The sequence below is a fragment of the Gossypium raimondii genome, chromosome 13 (genome assembly GCF_025698545.1).
Source record: "Gossypium raimondii isolate GPD5lz chromosome 13, ASM2569854v1, whole genome shotgun sequence".
In the NCBI taxonomy this organism is placed as follows: Eukaryota; Viridiplantae; Streptophyta; class Magnoliopsida; order Malvales; family Malvaceae; genus Gossypium; species Gossypium raimondii.
Genome location: NC_068577.1, coordinates 47,253,315 through 47,273,779, shown reverse-complemented (window position 1 = coordinate 47,273,779; position 20,465 = coordinate 47,253,315). Strand labels below are relative to the sequence as shown.

Sequence of the window (20,465 nt, the reverse complement as noted above, 5' to 3'; positions counted from 1 at the left end):
TTAACAATGTGGCGGCACCAAGCTTTCAAAAGGGTAAATTCCCTCATAAATCCCCTTTATTTATTATTTTATTTTATTCCCTTTTAACATAAAAAATAGATAGGCCTCTTACCAATTAGTCCAAAAAAAATTTCTACCAAAAAGTATTTTTATAAAAACAGTCAATTTCAATTGGATATAAATTTTATTTATTTTTCAAAAATAATTATAGTTTATTATCAATTTGATTTATGGACATGATATAAAATTATAATTATAAAATTTTAGAAAAATCTTATTATTTATAAATTATAATTATTAGATAAATTTATAGTTTCCAAATATAATGTGAGTGAAAGAAAACACTATGAATACCGTTAGTTGTTATGTCGGACATTTTTTGAACAAAAAAAATATTTCTCAAAAAAAATTTCATGTTGAAATTAACTTTTTTACAAAAATACCTTTTGAACTAATTGATAAGAGGCGTCTTTATGTTTGATGTTAAAAAGGAAATAAAAAATAATAGATTTATGAAGTAATTTACCCTTTCTAATGTTTGGTGCCGCCAGGCACCACCTTAAAGCCTTTTTTGCCTCTGTCAATTATCCCTAAATATTTTAAATCATCACATTTCAATATGGTATCACCAATATATCAAGCGACACCGTCAAAATACTATAACAAATACCTATTTCCGTTATTAATATGTATTTTATACAATTTTCATAATTAATTATTAGTTTATATTATTTGAGTAAAAAACTATGGGATCAGACTATCATCAACTTCAACCTGCTAAAGCCTAAATTCTAGGCTAGTATAACGGAATTCTATAATATAACTCGATTCTTTTAGCAGGTTTAATCTTCTAATCGTATTTTCATGTATACATTCACCGATAGTTAAAGTATATACGTCATCAGATTGCATCACGCATGTGCAACTTTCGATGGAAAGATAGAAAAGCAATATCTATATAGACTATTTTGGTAAATAACAAAAGAGCAAAATACAATATGAATATTTCACTGACCCTCTTTTTCTTTTTAAGATTCCTATGGATCATTATAAACCCCTTCAGGTCATTGCTTCCACACAGATCTCTAAGCAACTCAAAGCTTTTCAATTCTCTTTCCATTTTGCTTTCACAACAATGCGGTTGATATACCTCTTTTTGTTTACAGTCTTTTTCGTTGCTAAAGCTACAGTTCCACCTTCTGAGACATTTCAATACGTCAATGAAGGTGAATTAGGACCTTATATCATAGAGTACGATGGTAACTATCGAGCTTTACCACCATTCAGTGCCCCATTCCAGCTTTGCTTCTACAACACCACCCCCAATGCATATACCCTAGCCTTGCGTATGGGGCTTACGCGATCCGAGTCGTTGTTCCGGTGGGTTTGGGAAGCGAACCGCGGGAACCCAGTTCGGGAAAACGCCACGTTGACATTCGGAAGTGATGGAAACCTTGTCTTGGCCGATGTAGATGGTCGGATTGCTTGGCAAACCAACACGGCTAACAAAGGCGTGACAGGGTTCAAAGTACTTCCTAATGGGAACATGGTGCTTCATGATTCCAAAGGTAATTTTATTTGGCAAAGTTTTGATTATCCTACCGATACCCTATTAGCAGGCCAGTCTCTTCGCCTTGGTAGTGCAACCAAGCTTGTGAGTCGGGCCTCTGCTATGAACAACTCGGACGGTCCTTATAGCCTGGTCATGGAATCCAAAGCATTAGTTTTGTACTATAAGGCCTCAAATACCCCTAGGCCAATTCTTTATTTCAATCATGAGTTTTGGGTAAATGTCAGAAAGGGTCCCTTAGAATATGTAAAATTCAATTCCACCTCGGAAGATGATGAGGGTACTGCCTATGGGCTAAATCTAGAGTATCAAGTAGCTAATTCTTCTACCGGAGGGACTCTACGGATCGGAAGACCGAACTACAACAGCACGTTATCGTTTCTCCGACTTGGAATGGATGGAAACCTTAAGGTTTACACTTACTATGACCCTGTATTTGACAGTGCATGGGAGGTAACCTTCACTCTTTTCTCCAGAGATTCATTCTGGGGTAGTGAGTGCCAATTGCCTGAACGGTGTGGGAAATTCGGGCTTTGTGAGGACAGTCAATGCGTGGCTTGTCCATCGCCAAATGGGCTGTTGGGTTGGAGTAAAGATTGCGATGTCAAGAAATTATCAAGTTGTAACGAGAAGGATTTCAATTATTACAAGCTGGATGGGGTGGATCACTTTATGACTACTTACACAAGAGGAAATGCCATCAAACAGGATGAATGTGGTAATAAATGTACAAGGAATTGCAAGTGCATGGGTTACTTTTACAACCAGGAAACCTCAAGGTGTTGGATGGCTTATGATCTCAAAACCCTAACACGAGTTGCAAATTCAACCCATGTGGCTTACATCAAGGCTCCAAAATAGTGATAAAGCTGGGATTAGTTTCCTTTTTAAAAAAACATTAGCATTATCTTGGATCCAATAAAGTTAATCCAAAAATGGGATCATGTTTGTAGCTTATTTTTGTATCCAATAAAATATGGTGTGTTTTTATTTTCAAAGAGCTATAATCTATACTATAAATCTTACATTTTGCTGAATTTAACTTTAGAATCAAGTAGCTTAAATCAGTGAGAGAACTGACCTAAAAAATTAATTAAATTTTGGTAAGCATATAATAAGAAAGCTATATAATTTAATATAAAAAATTTATAGTTTTTGGATCTAGGAAACCATCCGCTATCAACATGTAATTTGTTTTCTCGTTCTTGCGTTTCGAAATAATTAAAAATAAAAGATTGTGTGCCATCTAGAAAACATGACTCAAGAAAGTCTAGAATGAGCTAGCTGGCTGGCTTTTCATGCATTTCAAAAGACAATATTAGTTTTATTTATTAAATGACCCAACTTGTATAAAGATTCAGATAATTATGATACCAAATGAAAGAGGAGAACCCACCATTACTTAATAAATCCCCTTATCTATAAAACTTATTTTAATGTTGTTTGGATTGCTTTTTTTAAAAGTAAACTTTTGCTTATATTAAAAATACATAACGTTCGGGAATATGAAAGAAATAATGAAATAAAACATGCAAACGATCTCAGTCCATTATGTTTCTCCAACGTTCACTTTCCCAAAAACACACTCCCATCAAAATCAAAGTTTTCTCTGTGACTTCGTTCAAATTTTGGCGTCCATAATAGCACTATTTCAAATATATGAAATATATTTTTTGTATCCTAGGATTTGGGATAGATCATTAAACTAGAGAGAAATGAGAATCGGAAGTTAGGGTTTGGACTATTTTGTGATTGAAACAAAGTATGAGGGTTTAAATGTGAGATTAGCTCCTTGCTCTAATAAAATGTTGGAGGACTTATAAGGGACTGAATCCATTCTAATGAGAAATGACTTATTCTAGCCATAGGGTAAATGTAGAACATTTCATAGATTAACATATTAGATTTTGTGTTACTGGGAACTGATTAATTTCAGAGGTTAATTCTTCGCATTTGATCTCCACTAATAAGAAGAAATGGTGACCTTGGGATTGAAGTAAGTGGAGACTTGTGGAGAAAAAAAGTGAGAGAAGAACATTCTTCAGGTTTTTTTCCATCCTTCACATTCAGCTAAGAGAAAGAAAAGTGAGAAAGCTTATTAGTTTCTACAATCCTTGCACCAATTCCTTAAACTTCCATATAGCTTAGGTAAATTCTTCCATCTAAACCACTTAGACAGCATTACTCATTAGAGAGAAGGTTGAATTGGAGGACGTGAGGAAGAATGCTAGGTTTTAAGTCTTGAATAGTTAAGGGTAGAGGAAGGTGAGAGTATTTGTTAAATTTGCATTTTTTTATGTATAATTTCATGTATTTTAGAGTTTTAAAATTGATTTTGTGTATTTATGATCTTTTGTGAAGAGAAAGGGATAGAGAAGAGAGGTGGTAGCGAAGGAAAAGAGGTGCAAGATTGAAGAGAAAAGTGGAGTTTTGGTGTCAATTTGGTTGTAAGTACTCAATGATTTTCCTACATCTTAAACATGATTAATGAGATTGATGATTGATATAGGATTTAGATAATTTGATAGGTATTTGGTTAAAGTATTTTGATGTGTTATGAAGTCGGACATTGGTATATTGAGTGTAGAAATATTTGTATTTGATAAACTTGGCAAATGGTAAGAATATGTATTCTTGTATATGCTTAAAATGTCATTTATTATGCTTGGTAAAGTTTATAAGCAAAATGTGTTAAAAAGGGTAACTGCCATAGTTAAGTTTTAATGATTTCTAGTTATATTGTATATTACTTAATGTCAACGTTATATTGTATATGAATGAGAGATTCAAACATCATAGTTAAAATAGGGGAGCGTTGGAAAAAATCTGGTTCAAAAATTGTTTTCTATCACAGCGAAAAATTAAAAATTTGAAAACAGAGCTAGTTTTTTATATTTATAGTAATAAATGTTTCTCAAAAAGTGCCTGCGCTTTATGCGAAACAGGTCCTAGACTTGTTTGACTTTCAACTGAATGACCTTCTCTGTTATTCTCATACCACGAATTGCTTCGAGTGTGGGTTCAAACAATCAAGAATCAAACACAAAACTAGAAATAATTTTCTTACTTTCAATAGAAAAGTAAATATTCCTCTATATAAAAACCAGTAGAATTGTTATTCCCAGAAAATTAAATTGATGCTTAGAAAATAAATTCTGAATATTTTTAGACAAAATAACAATATCTTAAAGTTGTGTCTATTTAACCTTACCAGTGCCATCTATCTATAAGGAGAGATTGAAGAATTCTAGTTGAATTAGTAAAATACAAATAACACTTATCTCATAGATAAAAAGTCCTCTAGTTCTACTAGGAGAGAGGGGTGACTAACCCTAACTAGGGTTAGCCACCTCTCATATACATTATAAGGGGTTTTGAGTCTTTCTCGTATTTGGTCCAATTATACATGCTTCCTTGACTTTTAATCCAACACTTAATAATTTAATCCAACCCAATACATGTTTTTCTATTTCTCAAAATAAATGTTATTTATTAATCTAATTACTCAATCCAATTCTAATTACATTAAAGTCGTGACAACTTTACGTAAAAAAATCTATGAGAAAGTATATTTAATTTCCATATTCAACGGATTTAAAATGACTAATTAATTTAATTCTATTTTTAACTTCAATTATTAAATAATAATTAGAAAAACTTAAATTAGTTCTCAGGTTATTTCCATGCTTAATGAGAAACCACATTTATTTTCGAATGTAACTCATTTCTCTAACTTTATTATTTCTATTTATTTTTGTTCATTTGATTCTAAATTCAATTCATTTCTGGTTTCAACGAGCTAACGGAGGGACCGATTGGACACATATAATTAGGGCTCAAATGATTTATAATTAAGTTCCAGCTTTTCGTTTACTAATTATAAACTCATTTAGTCACGAAGTTATTCCACTATAGTATCGTGACTGAGCTCTCCCCAATTACATACCATTACGAAAGCTACTTGATTAGTACTCGTCTAATAAATTTTTCATAAGTGTGTTATCCTCATAGGATATTCTTAATCTCTTTGAGATGAATTCATTCTCCCAATATGATCATATTTTATCTCATAGTAATCATTACATCTTCCTTCATGAAAAGTCAATTACTATCGAATAGTAATTAAGTCATTCATCACAAAGACAAACAACTCATGACCATGTTTACTTTTCATCTACCATTTAATACCAATGAGAGGATATAATTTACTCATTTCTTAGGCTATAAATTCCACTATTGTGAATGGTGCTACATACTACAGAAGTTGTATACCCAAGGCACCAGCTTTTGATTCTTTATCTATTTGAACTCAGACTTTTACTTCCATTAAAGTATATGAGACACACATGCATAGTCCATCATCCACTCAGGATTAAGGTAAGTCACACTATGAACATCACAAGTGAATAAATCCATAAACAGATTCAGGATCTATTCTACTTGGGTCTTGTCCGATGTACTGTTAGTCCAGTCAATCAAATCTATATCCTTATCTCCTGGGGGTCATCCGCTCTGATGCTCAAGAAAAATCATCTCCCCAATTGGACTTGATAGACGACATATTAATCTTTCAATCAATTTGCTCATTTTCTATTAGACTAAGGACATGTTTAGGTTCATCTACTAATAGAAGTTGTCTTTTCATATTACGATCTAATCACGTAATACCGCTTAGTATTAGATAATCACTAAGTTAATATTTGTTTCCATTTTGCTTTACATGCATAAACCATTGTGGAATGTATTACACTTAGGAAATCAGATCCAACAGGGAACCTTATTTCCATAAATTGGGTTTGTAAATATAAAGCAGGAGTTAATATAAAAATATATTAAAGTTTAGTTAAGTAATTTAACCGAGAAAATGGTTAATTAAAGTTTAGAGACTAAATTGTAAAAGTGCAATCGCTATTGAGCTTTAACTAAGAAAAAGCTTGAGGACTTAGATTGCTGTAACACCCCTAACCCGTATCCATTGCTGAATTAGGGTTACGAGGCATTACCGAACAAAACATAGTTAAGCACAATCATTTATTTCATTTCATGCACAAATTTATATCCACTTCTTTATAAAATTTTCAAAACTCAATTAGCCTCAATTCTCCTATCCACTTAAACCAAATTTGCATATTAGATTCTCATAGCCAACCAAAAATCAATCATGCATTACTAATCATTTCACATAATCGAACTTTATTTCAATATTTAACCATATCAATAAAACACATAATTAAAAATCATAGCTAATTTAAACAAACATGTTTTACTAATTAAATCACATTTTCAAATCATGCTTCGAAATTCAACCATTTCATTACCATCAAATTCATGTCCTTCGAATACTTAAAATATATTCAAGCATATATCATTACATTTTATATACCGAGCATATGCTAAAACATCCATTTGCATACATTTACTTCATTAACAAATTACTAATCATTCTATTTTATAAACCTATGCACATTCGCATAACAAGCCATACTAACCCAGCGAGACACATTATAATCAAAAGATAAATGTCAAAATTTCAGCATTCAGACAATCCCTATTGTTTTTTCGAGCAGCACTTGCCATTTCGTAGTTAATTCAAAAAACAGCAGCAACATATAACATTTAAGTCAATAAGTTTTCCTCTATTTGGCTAGCAACTAAATTACACAATATAGCAACATAACAGCATCACAACTGGTCAGTGAAAATCAACACATTTGAACAGCTTAGTTAGTTAAATAAAACCACATAAATGACAACACATTTGGACAATAAGCATGTAAAATAAGATAAAACATAGGTAACCTACCTTGTTTTGGACAGCATTTATACTCTAATTAAACAAGCATTTACACTAGGTAATCATAGGAAACATGTCATGTTTTGGAAACATTCATACATGATTAATTCACAAATATTTGGACAGCAGTAACAACATTCGGACAGCATTGATTTGTACAAAAATGGACAGCATTTAAGCACCAATTTGGACAGCATTAATATACTAAAAAATGGACAGCAATTAAGCATCAATTTGGACAGCATTAATATGCTCAAAAAATGGATAGCAATTAAGCACCAATTTGGACAACATATTATCATCACACAAACCAAATTGCCCCCATTCATCACACAAGATATACCATTTCCAAGCCAACTCACATGGCTAGAATTACAATTCAAAACATACCAAAAGTTCATTAGCCTATACATGCCATATACCATATATACAAAGCTTCAAAAGTACCAACAAGATGATCGATAGTGTGATGACGTTTCCCGATGATCCCCGAGTCCGAACTAGCTTCGATAATCTATAAAATAGTGAAAAATAAACACAGCAAGCTTTAAAAGCTTAGTAAGCCATATACAAATAAACTTATAATACATAAAGTAAATATAACCAACTCATCAATGAAAAATCATAGCTAATCACATGTATAAATATCACGTTCCTCATCTAACTCACTTGTTAATGATTCATAATTAAGCATCACTTACCTTAACCTTTCAATTTTCATATAACATCATACATACCTGAATTGATTACTCATTCTCATATTCATCCACTTCTCAACATTACCCATTGAACCATTCGGAATTGATAGGGATACTTGGATAGTACATAAAGCTCGTATAATGCCATATCCAATATATGGTCTTACACGAAATCACACCTCGGAATCCTAATGTTATGACATATGTATCCTATACTATTCTTATGGTTCGTACGGGGATTTCGGACGTCGTAATTCGGTTTATACTTTCTCGTATTCAAATATTCAGCATCCAAAGCAATTCAATAACAAATAAACATATATAAATCAATTTAAAGCTATTTATTTGCATATGGACTTACCTCGTATATACGATGAACAGATCGAATCAACTACTCGTCAACTTTCGATTTCCCCCGATCTAAATCTGATTTCTTTCTTTTTTGATCTATATGAATTCAAGTTTAGCTCATTTAATCACCTATTCATTCAATTTCATTAAAACATGTCTATTTGGACATTTTTGCACTTTAGCCCCTAAAGTTTCACATTTATTAAATTTAGTCCCTATTTCACAAAATCACAAATTACACAAATTTTCAATACACCCATGCTTAGCCTAATTTATTAGAGGACCCTAGCAGCCAAAAATTTGCATTTATTTCACATTTCAACCACTCAATTTACACATTTCTCAATTTAATCCCTATTTGACATTTTTGTCAAAAATTACTTTACAAAACAAGTAAAACTATCATCAAGCTTTCATATTTCAACATTAAACATCAAAGAACACATATATTCAACAATGGCTCTCAAAATCTTTAAAAATTTTGAAATTAAAGGTACAGGCTAGATGGACTGAGCTGCAACTATTACAAAAACATAGAAATCATCAAAAACTGAGCAAAAAATACATACCATGCATAAGGAACTATGGCTGAACCTTTTAAAGCTCAAAAATGGTGTATTCCTCTCTTATTTTCGGTTAAGGAAGAAGATGAACACCAAATTTTAGCTTTTGTTTTATTTAACTGATGTTATTTATCATTTTACTAAATTAACCTTAATGAAAAACCATCAAATTTCATGATATTATGCCCATTAATGTCCACCCAATTTAATTATGGTCTAATTACAACATAAGGACCTCTAATTTAATATTCCATAGCTATTTAATACCTTTAACAAGTAGAATGCAACTTTTGCATTTTACGCGATTAAGTCTTTTTTTTTTCAAATTGAGCAATTAAACAATAAAATTAGCTCACGAAATTTTCACACATATCAAATAACATGCTGTAAATACTAGAAATAATATTAAAATAATTTTATGACTTTGGATTTGTGGTTCCAAAACTATTGTTCCAATTTAGCTAAAATCGGGTTGTTATAACTCTCTCCCCTTAGGGATTTTCGTCCCCTAAAATCTTACCAATGAATAGGTTTGGATATTGCTCTCTCATAGCATCCTCAGGCTCCCACGTAGCTTCTTCAACCCCGTGTTGATGTCATAAGACTTTCACTAAAGAAATTTTCTTATTTCTCAGTTCTTTAACCTCGTGATCTAAAACTCGGATCGGTTTTTCTTCGTATGTCATATCAGACTGAATCTCAATCTCAAACTCAGTGGTATTCTATAATCTGAATAATTAAAGATAAGATAATATAATATGCACATATTAATTATAAGCACAATTGAATATTTAAAACCACATTTATTCATACAATGGCATTAGCCATGCAATACTCAATTCATGAATACATCATTATATACCATACTCAATTTTCACCACTTGCTATATAATAGCTTTCCATAATTTAATCCACATATCATTTAAACAATGGCACTATGCCTTCCATACTCAATTCATGAGTATATAACTCATGTATTCCATGTATTTACAACATATTTCACATTCTATTTTTAATTCACTATATCAATTCCATTTCTCATACCATGCCAGTTCAATATCAATTATAAAACTTTATTATTTATTTACCCCTATTAACACGACTCGGACTCGGACGGATACATGGATCCAACCAACACACAAGTTTGGCACCCAATGCCTCATCGACTCGAAGTCGATGAAATCCCTGAACTCTTCCTATCCTATAGCATGCCATTTATATTCGACTCAAACCGATACAATTAATAGGGTTCCAATTCACTTTTCAAATATAACCAATATCCAATTATCTTATTTGCACATATATTCATAATATATATATCAATTCAATCCAATGCAATAAACTTTAATCAATTCAATAATCAAAGTGTCAAATACTCACCTCAACCACTTACCATATACATTAAATCAAAATACAATAATTAACAACTAGGTTCGAATTATAGAAATACAAACCGGGAATTCCGAGCTATTCGACGTCGACTTTATCTTTCCCCTTTTTAGTCGAGGATTCCGGTACGACGTTAGCTACGGAATTAAAACAATTAAAATTCATCAATATAACACAATTCAACTTCATATTTAATATTTCAATTTTGACTCAATATTTTCCCAAATTTCAATTTAGTCCCTAAACCGAGACTAATTTTTATTCTTCACAATTAATCTTATATTTTCATACAAATTTCACTTTAAACTAAATTTAACTCCCTATTTTCACTTAAATCCATAAATTTTAAAATTTTCACAATTTAGTCCCTATTACTTAAAATTTACAATTTATTCTACAATTTAATCCTTTTTACTTCTAGCTTAAAAATCTATCAATTTAATCCTTAATACTAAAATTAATTCAACATTAACAACATTTAAAAACTCAATCAATGCTAAAATTTCAACATGGGTCGGGTAATACTTAACACCGAGATTTCAAAAACATAAAAATTACAAGAAAAAAGACTAAATTGACTAATTAATTGAGCTTTGAACCCTAAAAGACCCTAAGCCTTGCGTCTTTCTTTCTCTTTCTTTTTTTTATTCATTTACTTATTTTATTTTATTATACATTAGTTAATTATAATATATACACTTAAATATTAAGTAAACTTATTTTATTATAATATATATTAAATTTATAAATATCTTACCTTATGTCGCCTCATTAAAGAACAATGGTATAATTGCTTCTTTAGTCCCTTTAATTTTCTTTAATTTATAATTTAACTTTCACCCTATATGCAATTTAATCCTTATACCTAATTACTCTTAATTCATGCAATTTCACTTAACCAAAACCTAATTAACTACACAACTAGCTTAGTTTAATTTGGTCCTTTTAATTAATTAACTATCGAAACGTTGAAATTTCTTAACTAAACTTTAATAAAACCTTAATGACACTCTGTAAATATTTATAAAAATATTTACGACTCAGTTTATAAAAACAAGGTCCCGATATCTCGTTTTCTAAAACCACTTGAACTTAATAAATCACTTATATAACATAAATTATCAAATTAAAAACCTTTTTAAAAATCATATTTGACTCGTAAATATTAAATAATAATATTTCTGAACTTACTCGTCAGATTTGGTGGCCCCGAAACCACTATTTCTGACACCATTGAAAAATGAGTTGTTACACATTTGGTTAGTAATTCAAGTCCTTAAGCCATTTTTTTTATGGAAATTGAATCATGAGAGCTAGATTTAGCTAGCCCATGTATCAATTTGTTCAATTATTAAGTTTTTAACAAGTTGTCATGGTTGAGAAATTGATGAATTAGGATTGAATTTGATAGATATTAAGCTTAGATCATGATAAGGGCTAAATTGTAAAGCTAAATAAGCTTGTTAGTTAACTTTGAAACATTAAGGACCAAATTGAATAAAATAAAAACTAATAAGTGTCAAAAGTAACATATTTTAGCCTCATTCTTAGTGCATTTTTAGGTGGTTATGTGGTATTATTCACAAATTATATACTTCTAATCATTTATATTCATGTTTTGATGCTTAATATGGTGCTTGGGAGCAATAGAAGAGAAAAACAGTGAAATTAAAACATTGGAGCATTTTGGAAGCTATATACATGAAGCAGATTTTCACACAAGCAATCCATGCGGTCGTGGTGATTCACATGGCTGTGTGTCCAGGGTGTGTCGATATTGGGAATTATGTGGATTGACGGTTGAAAGTTACGATTTTTAGGGTTTTTAGCACTTTAAAAGGATATAAATAGGGAAATAAAAAAAATGCAGCCACCAAGGGAAAGCACGACAATTACCTTGAGAACACCATTGAAGCCAATTTTGAAACAATTCTCCACCAAGATTCAAGATTCCAAGTTGATTTTCAAGGGAGTTATTGTGGATTTCTTTTATCCTAGTGGTTATATTGTATTTTTAGTGTTTACACTTGCCATTATGAACTAATTCTTTTAATACCTAAGGGAGATGAACCATAGGATGGATTCTATTTTTTTTTTGTGAAAGAAATAAAAATACAAAGTAAATAAACTAGACCCTCAAAGGAGGATCTTCAAACAGTTTTAAGTCCAGTCTCTTGGTATAAACTGTCTTGGCAAAACTATCGGCAATTAAGTTCTCTTCTCTAGGAATATGCTAAATTTCCCACTACTTTACCCTTTTCAGAGTATGATAAATTCTTTTGACTAAGGTAGAATTAGAGTTTCCGGAGGAATATTCCATGATGGCATTAATAGCTTCAATGCTATCTGTTAGATTAGAATCCTCTTGAAGCATCTATCCAAAGTAAGGTTCAACCCATCCAAGATCCCCCCAAAGCTCTAACTCTAACATTGTACAGTTACCCAAATATCTAGAGAACCCAATGATCTACTCACCATTATGATTCGTTACACAACCTCCATCAGTTGTAAAACTCTCGTTAATCCTCACTGAACCATCCGTATTCAAACACACCCATCTACTAGTTTTAGACCAATTATGAAGATAATTTCGTGATTTATGAGATAAAGGGCATTGAAATCGATGAATACTACTTTGCCCAACTATATGAGATTTTAATGATCTCATCAAAACTCCACGAAGTGCCTTGAAAAATAAACAAGTTTCGATTCTTCCAAATACGCCACGCGATGATCCCAAAGGGACATGGCCAGTCAACTCAGCCTAAAGAGGAAGTTAGATGATTTTGAAAATTATTCGTCACCCATTCAAGGAGAAATCCAGTGTAAAATTGAGAAAGACTTCGCTATGGAATGAGTTTATCCCAAATGGCTCTGGTAGCATGACAATCTCTGAGTACATACAACACATCCTCATGATCGTGTCCACAAAGGCCACAAGCGTTGCTACTCCCGAAGCCTCACCTTACCCTTTCAGCATTTGTAAGTAAACGTTACTTTAGGGCAAGCCGAATAAAGAATGGATTCAATAGGGGCCTTTAAACTTCCAAAGTATCTCTCAAAATCGTTCTTTTGAGTTTAAAGTGTCTTTACAGACCTTATTGTAAACGCTTTTGAGAGAGAATGAGCTAGTCAAAATAGCTCCCCAAATAATTTTTTCTGTGTCTAATGAAGGATGCGGCGGTGGAACACCTACAATTTTATTGATGATCTCCTCTGACACCTAAAGTCAAAAAAGGTCCAAGTTCCATGAGCCATCACCTGTAATCAAATTACTAAGGGAACAATCCAAATTAAGGTTAGCAGAGGAAGGGATAATTCTAAATAAGGGACTGCAGTTTAAAATCCAAGGGTCTAACTAGCATTTAATACTATTCCTGTCTTCGATCGACCATATCAGGTTCTCACAAATGAGAGGCCATACCTTAGAAATGGATCTCCATAAGAAGGAACATCGTCCTCTTGATAAGTCATCATGCAAACTGCTAGGGATCCTATATTTCGACCAAAGAACCCGAACCCAATAGGCATTGACATTTGAAATAATGTTGAAACCCATCTTCATCATGAAAGAAATGTTATTATCCTTCGAATGTCTAAGACCAAGACCTCCATGTGACTTAGGTTGGCACACTGAATCTCAACTAACCAAGGCCAACTTTGAACTATCATTATGTGATCCCCAAACAAACTTCCTTACCATGCGCTCAATCTCATCACGTAAGCCCTTGAGAACCATCATCGTCTGCATAAAATAAAATCTTAGTCTTTATTGTTTGATTTCTATTTTTATGCAATTGTTTTCAATTATGAAAGCTTTATTATGCTAGGGTTAATAATTCTAAAGTGTTAATCCATGTTTGATGTGCATAAGTATGAGGTTGAATAGACCCTTCTTGTGATTAGATATTACATAATTGAATGGAGTTGCTGCAATACTAGAAATAGGACGACATAAATCTATCGGATTAGGGTCAAATCTAATAGGGGATCCATAAAAAGAATTAATACAATAATAGAGGTTTTAATTAGAAAGGAATTTCAATTCATCAACTTAAAGTTAGTTGCTCTTATGCTTAAAAGAGATATTAGCATAAATTAGGGATTTCTACGGATCAAAAAGCTAAGAAAATAAATTGCATAAATTTGATTGAGAATTATAGATGAAATCTAGGTGGATTCTTACCTAGGTATTATTTTGTCACTTGGTTGATACTCGATTATTTTTGTTTCATTCTTTGGTCATTCATTAGTTAATTCAGATAGTTTGATTTAATTTTAATCAATCCTTTGAATTATTAGGTTAAATAATAGAAATGTGATAATTACGAGTAATTGTAGTCCTCGAAGGAATGATATTTATGCTCACCATAGTTATACTATTAATTGATAGGTGCACTTGTCTTGGTTAATTTATTAGTTAGTTTAGTGGACATCAAAAACCTAACATGAAATTATGCTATGAATAGAAAGGATGTGAAATCAGATTTTAATCTGAAGCTAGATATTGAAAAATATGTCTATCCCAATTTTAAGGGCTAAATTGAATAGAATGCAAAATATATTTAATTTTATATGAAATTGAACATTAGCACCCTATTAACTAGTCAGGTTGAGTCGAATATAGTTGGCATGCCATAGGATTGGATTGTGTACGGGTTTATGCGCTTACGCACCAAGATGCACTTCGTGTTCCAGTATACTCTTTGTGCGCCAAGATACGCTTCAGGCACTAGTGTGCACTTTACGTGCTAGTATCCCTTACTTCAATTTTTTTGTTAATGCACTTCGATGCCAGTTTGGTGTGTTGGTTGGATGATACGTGTATCCATTCAAGCCTGAGTTAGGTTAATAGGGGCCATTAATAATAAGCTTGATACATTATACCGACATAAATTGGTATGATACTTGAAGATTGAATATGTGCGTTTATGAATTAAAATGAAGAAAGTATGTATCTTATTATGCAAAACAAGTGAAAACGGACCCTAGAGGCTGAAACAAATGTGAATGAATTGGTAGACTCCAGAAACAGATTGAATAGTAAGTAAAAGGTAAGTGAATGAATTGATCAATTGAAATTTTGATTGAAGTAATTCCTTTGACATGTATGTAATTGTGTTAATCCTTGATTGAGTATAAAATCTAAATGGTACGTGAAAAATAAGTAGCAAAGGTATAGAATTGATGGGAATGTTGAATGGTTGAGTAAATTGGCTTTGGTTGAGTAAATTGGCTTACCATTTGGTGTATGCACATCTTTATGTATATATATGAACATATAAAAGTTACATTTTAAGTTCATATTTTTTTATGTCATGCTACGTATGCTATTTTATAATATATTGAATCATGAAAGTACCACTGAGCCCTATTGCTCAGCGTACGGTTCGTTTGCTCCATGCGTAGGCTCAAGTATTTTCGAAGCCCTAGGATAGTAAAGTCAGCATCCATGCGTAGGCTCAAGTTTGTATAGCCTTTTTTTTTTTTTTTGCAAATGACATGTACCTAAGAATCTTGTTCAAATGATAGAAATGGTCATAAATGGTTTGTATATATGTTGTGGTTTTGATGCTTTGGCAACTATGTTTTAGGTAAATTTGAATGTTGGGGCCTTGAGGTCATTGGTTACTGAATAGGTTGAGTTGTAAATTGAAAATAGGGGAATAGTGGTTTGCCGCCAATGTCGTGACTTTGTAATCTGAATGTCACGACATCGCCCTCCATGTCGCAACGTCTCATGCTTGAAGTCGCGACATCAATCTTGTTTTCTTTTGAAAACTTTACAAAATGGTCCTCAGGTTGGGAAGTTTGTCTACTAACCTCAATGTCACAACACTGAACCCTGGAAGTCTTGACATTCACCTGAGATGTTTTGAAAACCTTAAATTTTGGTCCTTATTCAATCTTGGGATGATACTAAGGTTTCGTAAGCTTGTGTTTGACCCGTAAATGATTATTTATTGTGTATAAAACATTATTTATGTATAATTGATTATAAAATATGGACATTTGAATATGAATTATCGTAGTTGCTTCGACAACAAATATACAGTGACTTGGACCTAACAATCAAATCAAAAAACAGGGTTTTGCATTATAAATAATTGTTTATGTTCTTCCCAAGTTTCGCGGGATTAGTATTGCGAGACGCACGAAATTTAGAAAAACCTCGCAAAGTTACGAAGTTTAATATTTAATCTCCACCATGCCTCATCAAAGGTGAGTAGTGCTTTGCCATAATTGTCAAATTATAAAGTTTAAAACTTAATTTCCTGTGTACATATTTACATGTGTTAATGGTTTAATGGGTGATGCGAGTCGGTGAACTTAATTTGGTGAAGCTTAGATATTGTCCAAAGATTTGGCGAGGTGTGAAAATTCACCAAGTGGGCAAGGGTAACCAACTTGGCAGAGCGTGCCAATTTGACAAGAGTAATAAATTAAAAAGAACGCAATTGACAAAGTTCTTGGCAGCATACAACCTCCTCAGCTTCCAGCTACCGTCGAGTCAGTTATGAAATATCTTCCTTCACCCCAACCAAAAATAGCAAGACTTAAGCTTTAATTTTATCTGTTTTGATTAAAATCGACTTGTATCAAGGTATCAATTTTTTCTATTGGTACAAGATTCTAATATTTTTATCTTGATTATTTTATTTTTATAATTATATTTAAAAATAAAATTCAATCATTTAATTAAGTTATTCAACTTAATTTCCTTATTATTCTTCTCAATTAATTATAAAAACCCAATTGTCATGACGATCAACATGATCTATACTTTGTTTTATTAAAGCTTTGTCTTTTTAAGAATAGTGTGATTTAGATCTTTACTTAAGCTTTTGTCTTCAAGGCGAGGTCTACTCCACTTTATCTTCAAGAGGAACATGATTTGGATATTTACTTAAGCTTTGCCTTCAAGACGAGTATAATTTGGATTTATTTATGCTTTACCTGGTGAGCTCCATTTAGCCTTCTAGGCGGATTTACTTATACTTTACCTGGCGAGTTCCATTTAGCCTTCTAGGTGAGCTTGATTTGAATATTTACTTATGCCTTGCCTTCAAGGCGAGCTCTGCTATGCTTAACCTTCATGACACGCTTGAACGTCTTGGACACTTAGTATTTCTACTTCATTAAAAAAATATTTTGATTCCTAAAGACCTCACAAATAATTCTTTACAACATTCTCTTCAATTGGAGAATAATTATTACACGTTAATAAATCACTATGAAAAAACACATCATAATGAAAGCATCTTTTTTTTTCTCGGCCAATATAAAATTTTATTAAAAACCCAAACGTTAAAACTAACCAAGCTATTGAAAAAGTGGGACTAGTTAAATGACATTTCAGCTTATTCCTCTGATTTGTTGTATTTTCTAATCATGATACTCGTTTTTTAATTGAAACAACCCAAATGAACACCTAACTAGAAGTATTAAACTAATTTGAGTTAGGTCACATGCCAAAACGCATAATAGCAGAGGCGATTCTAGGGGGCTGACATGGGCCCCGGTCCCCCTAAAATGAAAAATTGCCATTTAGGCTATCTAAATTTTTTAAAATTTTAAATTAGTAAAGGTAAAATTATACTTTGGCCCCCTAGAATTATAAAAATTCGATTTAATCCTTTAAAAATTATAACGATATAGGCTATAAAAAATTAAAATTTCATTCTGCCCCTAAAAAATTGTTCTGACTTCACCCCTGCATAATAGCAGATTGAAGACACCAAAAAGGACAAAAACTTTATAAGAAATCCAAAAAACCACAATAAATCAATCTTAAGAATGTTGATGACCATGAAACGTCTCTCATCCTTTGTTCCCATAACTTGGCTCAGGCCTCCTTGAGCTAATTTTACTAGTTGAAAAAATTAATCAAACTGTGGAGACAAAGAATAGCTTAAGAGCAATTTTAATATCCACCAAGAGCAAAATAATAAGAAAATTTTAAATCAGTAAGAAACACAAAGCGCATAACCAATGTATTCTCAAGAACGTTCTCCCAAGCCTTAAAAAGGTCACCATGAACATATCAAGGATTTAGAGTTGGGCAAAATCCACTTCCCCATCAGACTTTGTCTTGGTTTCCCCCATCAACTCCATTTTCAAATCCACCACATCATCTCATAAAGCTAATCCTTCAATTCCAATTAATCAAACACTTAAAATAGGCAGGGCAAACAATTTCCACCCAGTTAGGATACTGATAGTCAACCCCTAACTTAGTTCATAGATTCACACACAAGCCCCAAACAGACAACAAACTCAACCGTTCTTGCTCAGAGAAGCAACCGCACCAAGCTAAAAAGAACAAAACCAAAGCAAATAATCCCAAACGTATCCAAGCAAAATCAAGCTAAATAATCAGTATCAAAGCATCCTAAAAATTGAATTATCAAGCAAAATAAAATCAACATAAAACCCAAGCCAAATAAATTGACAACTCCATAACATGATCAAGGTGCCAGCTCAAGAAGAGAATAAAATTCGCCAAAACAACTTATCCATTGTTGCACCAATATTCAATTCTCTAGAATTTGCATGATATTGAGATAAAATCTTCCTTTCAAGTCTCAAAACCTCACCCCAAAGAATCATTTGACCACATTTTTCCATCATGCGACATAAATAACAATCAAACTTACGAATCGGCAAATAAAATGTAACTTACGTATAATCTCCTCTTCGATTCCAGCAGCCACAAAGCCAAATGAGGACCCATCTCCCACATCTCTCCAGCCTATTCCACACATTAACTTTCGTCCCTTAAAACCCGTTTCCTGTTCAACTCCTCAAAATTTAACCTATTCCGATTCTTAAAATCAGAATCTGAACATCGACTTGGCTCTTCTTTGTCTGCAACTCTCAAGTTTCAGTTTCTTTTTCTTCGCCTTTATGCTCTGTGATTGTTTTAGATCAGCAAAATACCTCCATTTTCTCTCTATGTCGCCCTTTCCTCTTATCCTGGTGCTCTTCTCGTTAGATTCTAGAACCACCTCATTAAACTAACAATTCCTAACATTTTTCTTATTTTGGTACCTATAATTAGGCCTAACATGTACCCAATTCAACCTAACAGAATCTAAAACCCATTATCATTTAAAGTTTCCTCTTAATCCTAGCTCACATTCACCCTACTCATTATTGAAGCAGCTTTAAGTGAACTATCCAGTACAAGCCCAGTTGTAATCATGCACCATTGATCGATCAGTATCACCTAACGTGGGCCTATGTTACAAGATGACCATTCATGCAGCAAACACACTTGATGAAATCTCCAAGAATGGCGAACTAACATCACAAGCCGAACACATATGGAAGATTAAACATGGCGAACCCCTCATGTTTGGCGAACTCTTAGAAATTGGCAAACTCGCCAAGATTGGCAAACTCGCCAGCGGTCAAATGAATAATAAGTGGCGAGCTCATTACTTTGGTGAATTAAAATGCAAATTAGGGTCGCGGGAAAAGATCCGAGCTGCCTGAAGCTAATCCTTGAAGCTGTGAAGCAACTAAATTTAAAGAACTTGCATGCAAGTTATGATCTATAGATTTTTAAAAGATTTAGTATTTATTAGCATAGTATATTTGATATTTATTAGCATAAAATCCTTGTTTTTCTTTTTATGTATAGGAATTTTTCTTATTATAAATACATATGTTTCATTGTTCAAAAGAAGGGTGAAAGATATAAAATTTTAACAGATAATTTTGTTGCTAAATTTCTTGTTTTTTCTCTGAAATTCTTTTTCCTTTGTGTCGAAATTTCAATAGTCTAACCACATCGACTTCCATATTCCTAGAGATAAAGTTACTATTACAGTTGGCATTAATTAAGGGCTAGTTTATCAATGCTTTTGAAAAGTGTTTTTGAAAAGTGTTTTTGAGAAGTTTAGTTTAAAATTTGAGTGTTTAGCATTGCTGTCAAAAAGTACTTTTGAGAAATAAAATGCTCATTTTAGACATGTTATTATCAAGTAACAAATATGCATTTAAATAATATTTAAATTTGTTAATATTATTATATTTCAGTAAGAATATAAAAAATTATTATAACTTGTTTTTAATATTTTAATATATAAAATATA

General features: G+C 32.2%; 1 protein-coding gene and 1 long non-coding RNA gene across 2 annotated transcripts; one reads left to right on the top strand and one right to left on the bottom strand.

The window, feature by feature from the left end:
- Positions 1-1,016: 1,016 nt before the first annotated feature.
- On the top strand, positions 1,017-2,568 carry LOC105783525 (epidermis-specific secreted glycoprotein EP1). The gene has a single exon (XM_012609031.2). The coding sequence runs from the start codon at positions 1,040-1,042 to the stop codon at positions 2,429-2,431; it is 1,392 nt and encodes a 463-aa protein (XP_012464485.1). The 5' UTR covers positions 1,017-1,039; the 3' UTR covers positions 2,432-2,568.
- Positions 2,569-18,169: 15,601 nt separating this feature from the next.
- LOC128035990 (uncharacterized) lies at positions 18,170-19,699 on the bottom strand. The gene is made up of 2 exons (XR_008192711.1): positions 19,049-19,699; positions 18,170-18,678 (listed from the first exon to the last, which is right to left on the bottom strand). It is a non-coding gene; the product is annotated as an uncharacterized LOC128035990 (long non-coding RNA).
- Positions 19,700-20,465: the final 766 nt, after the last annotated feature.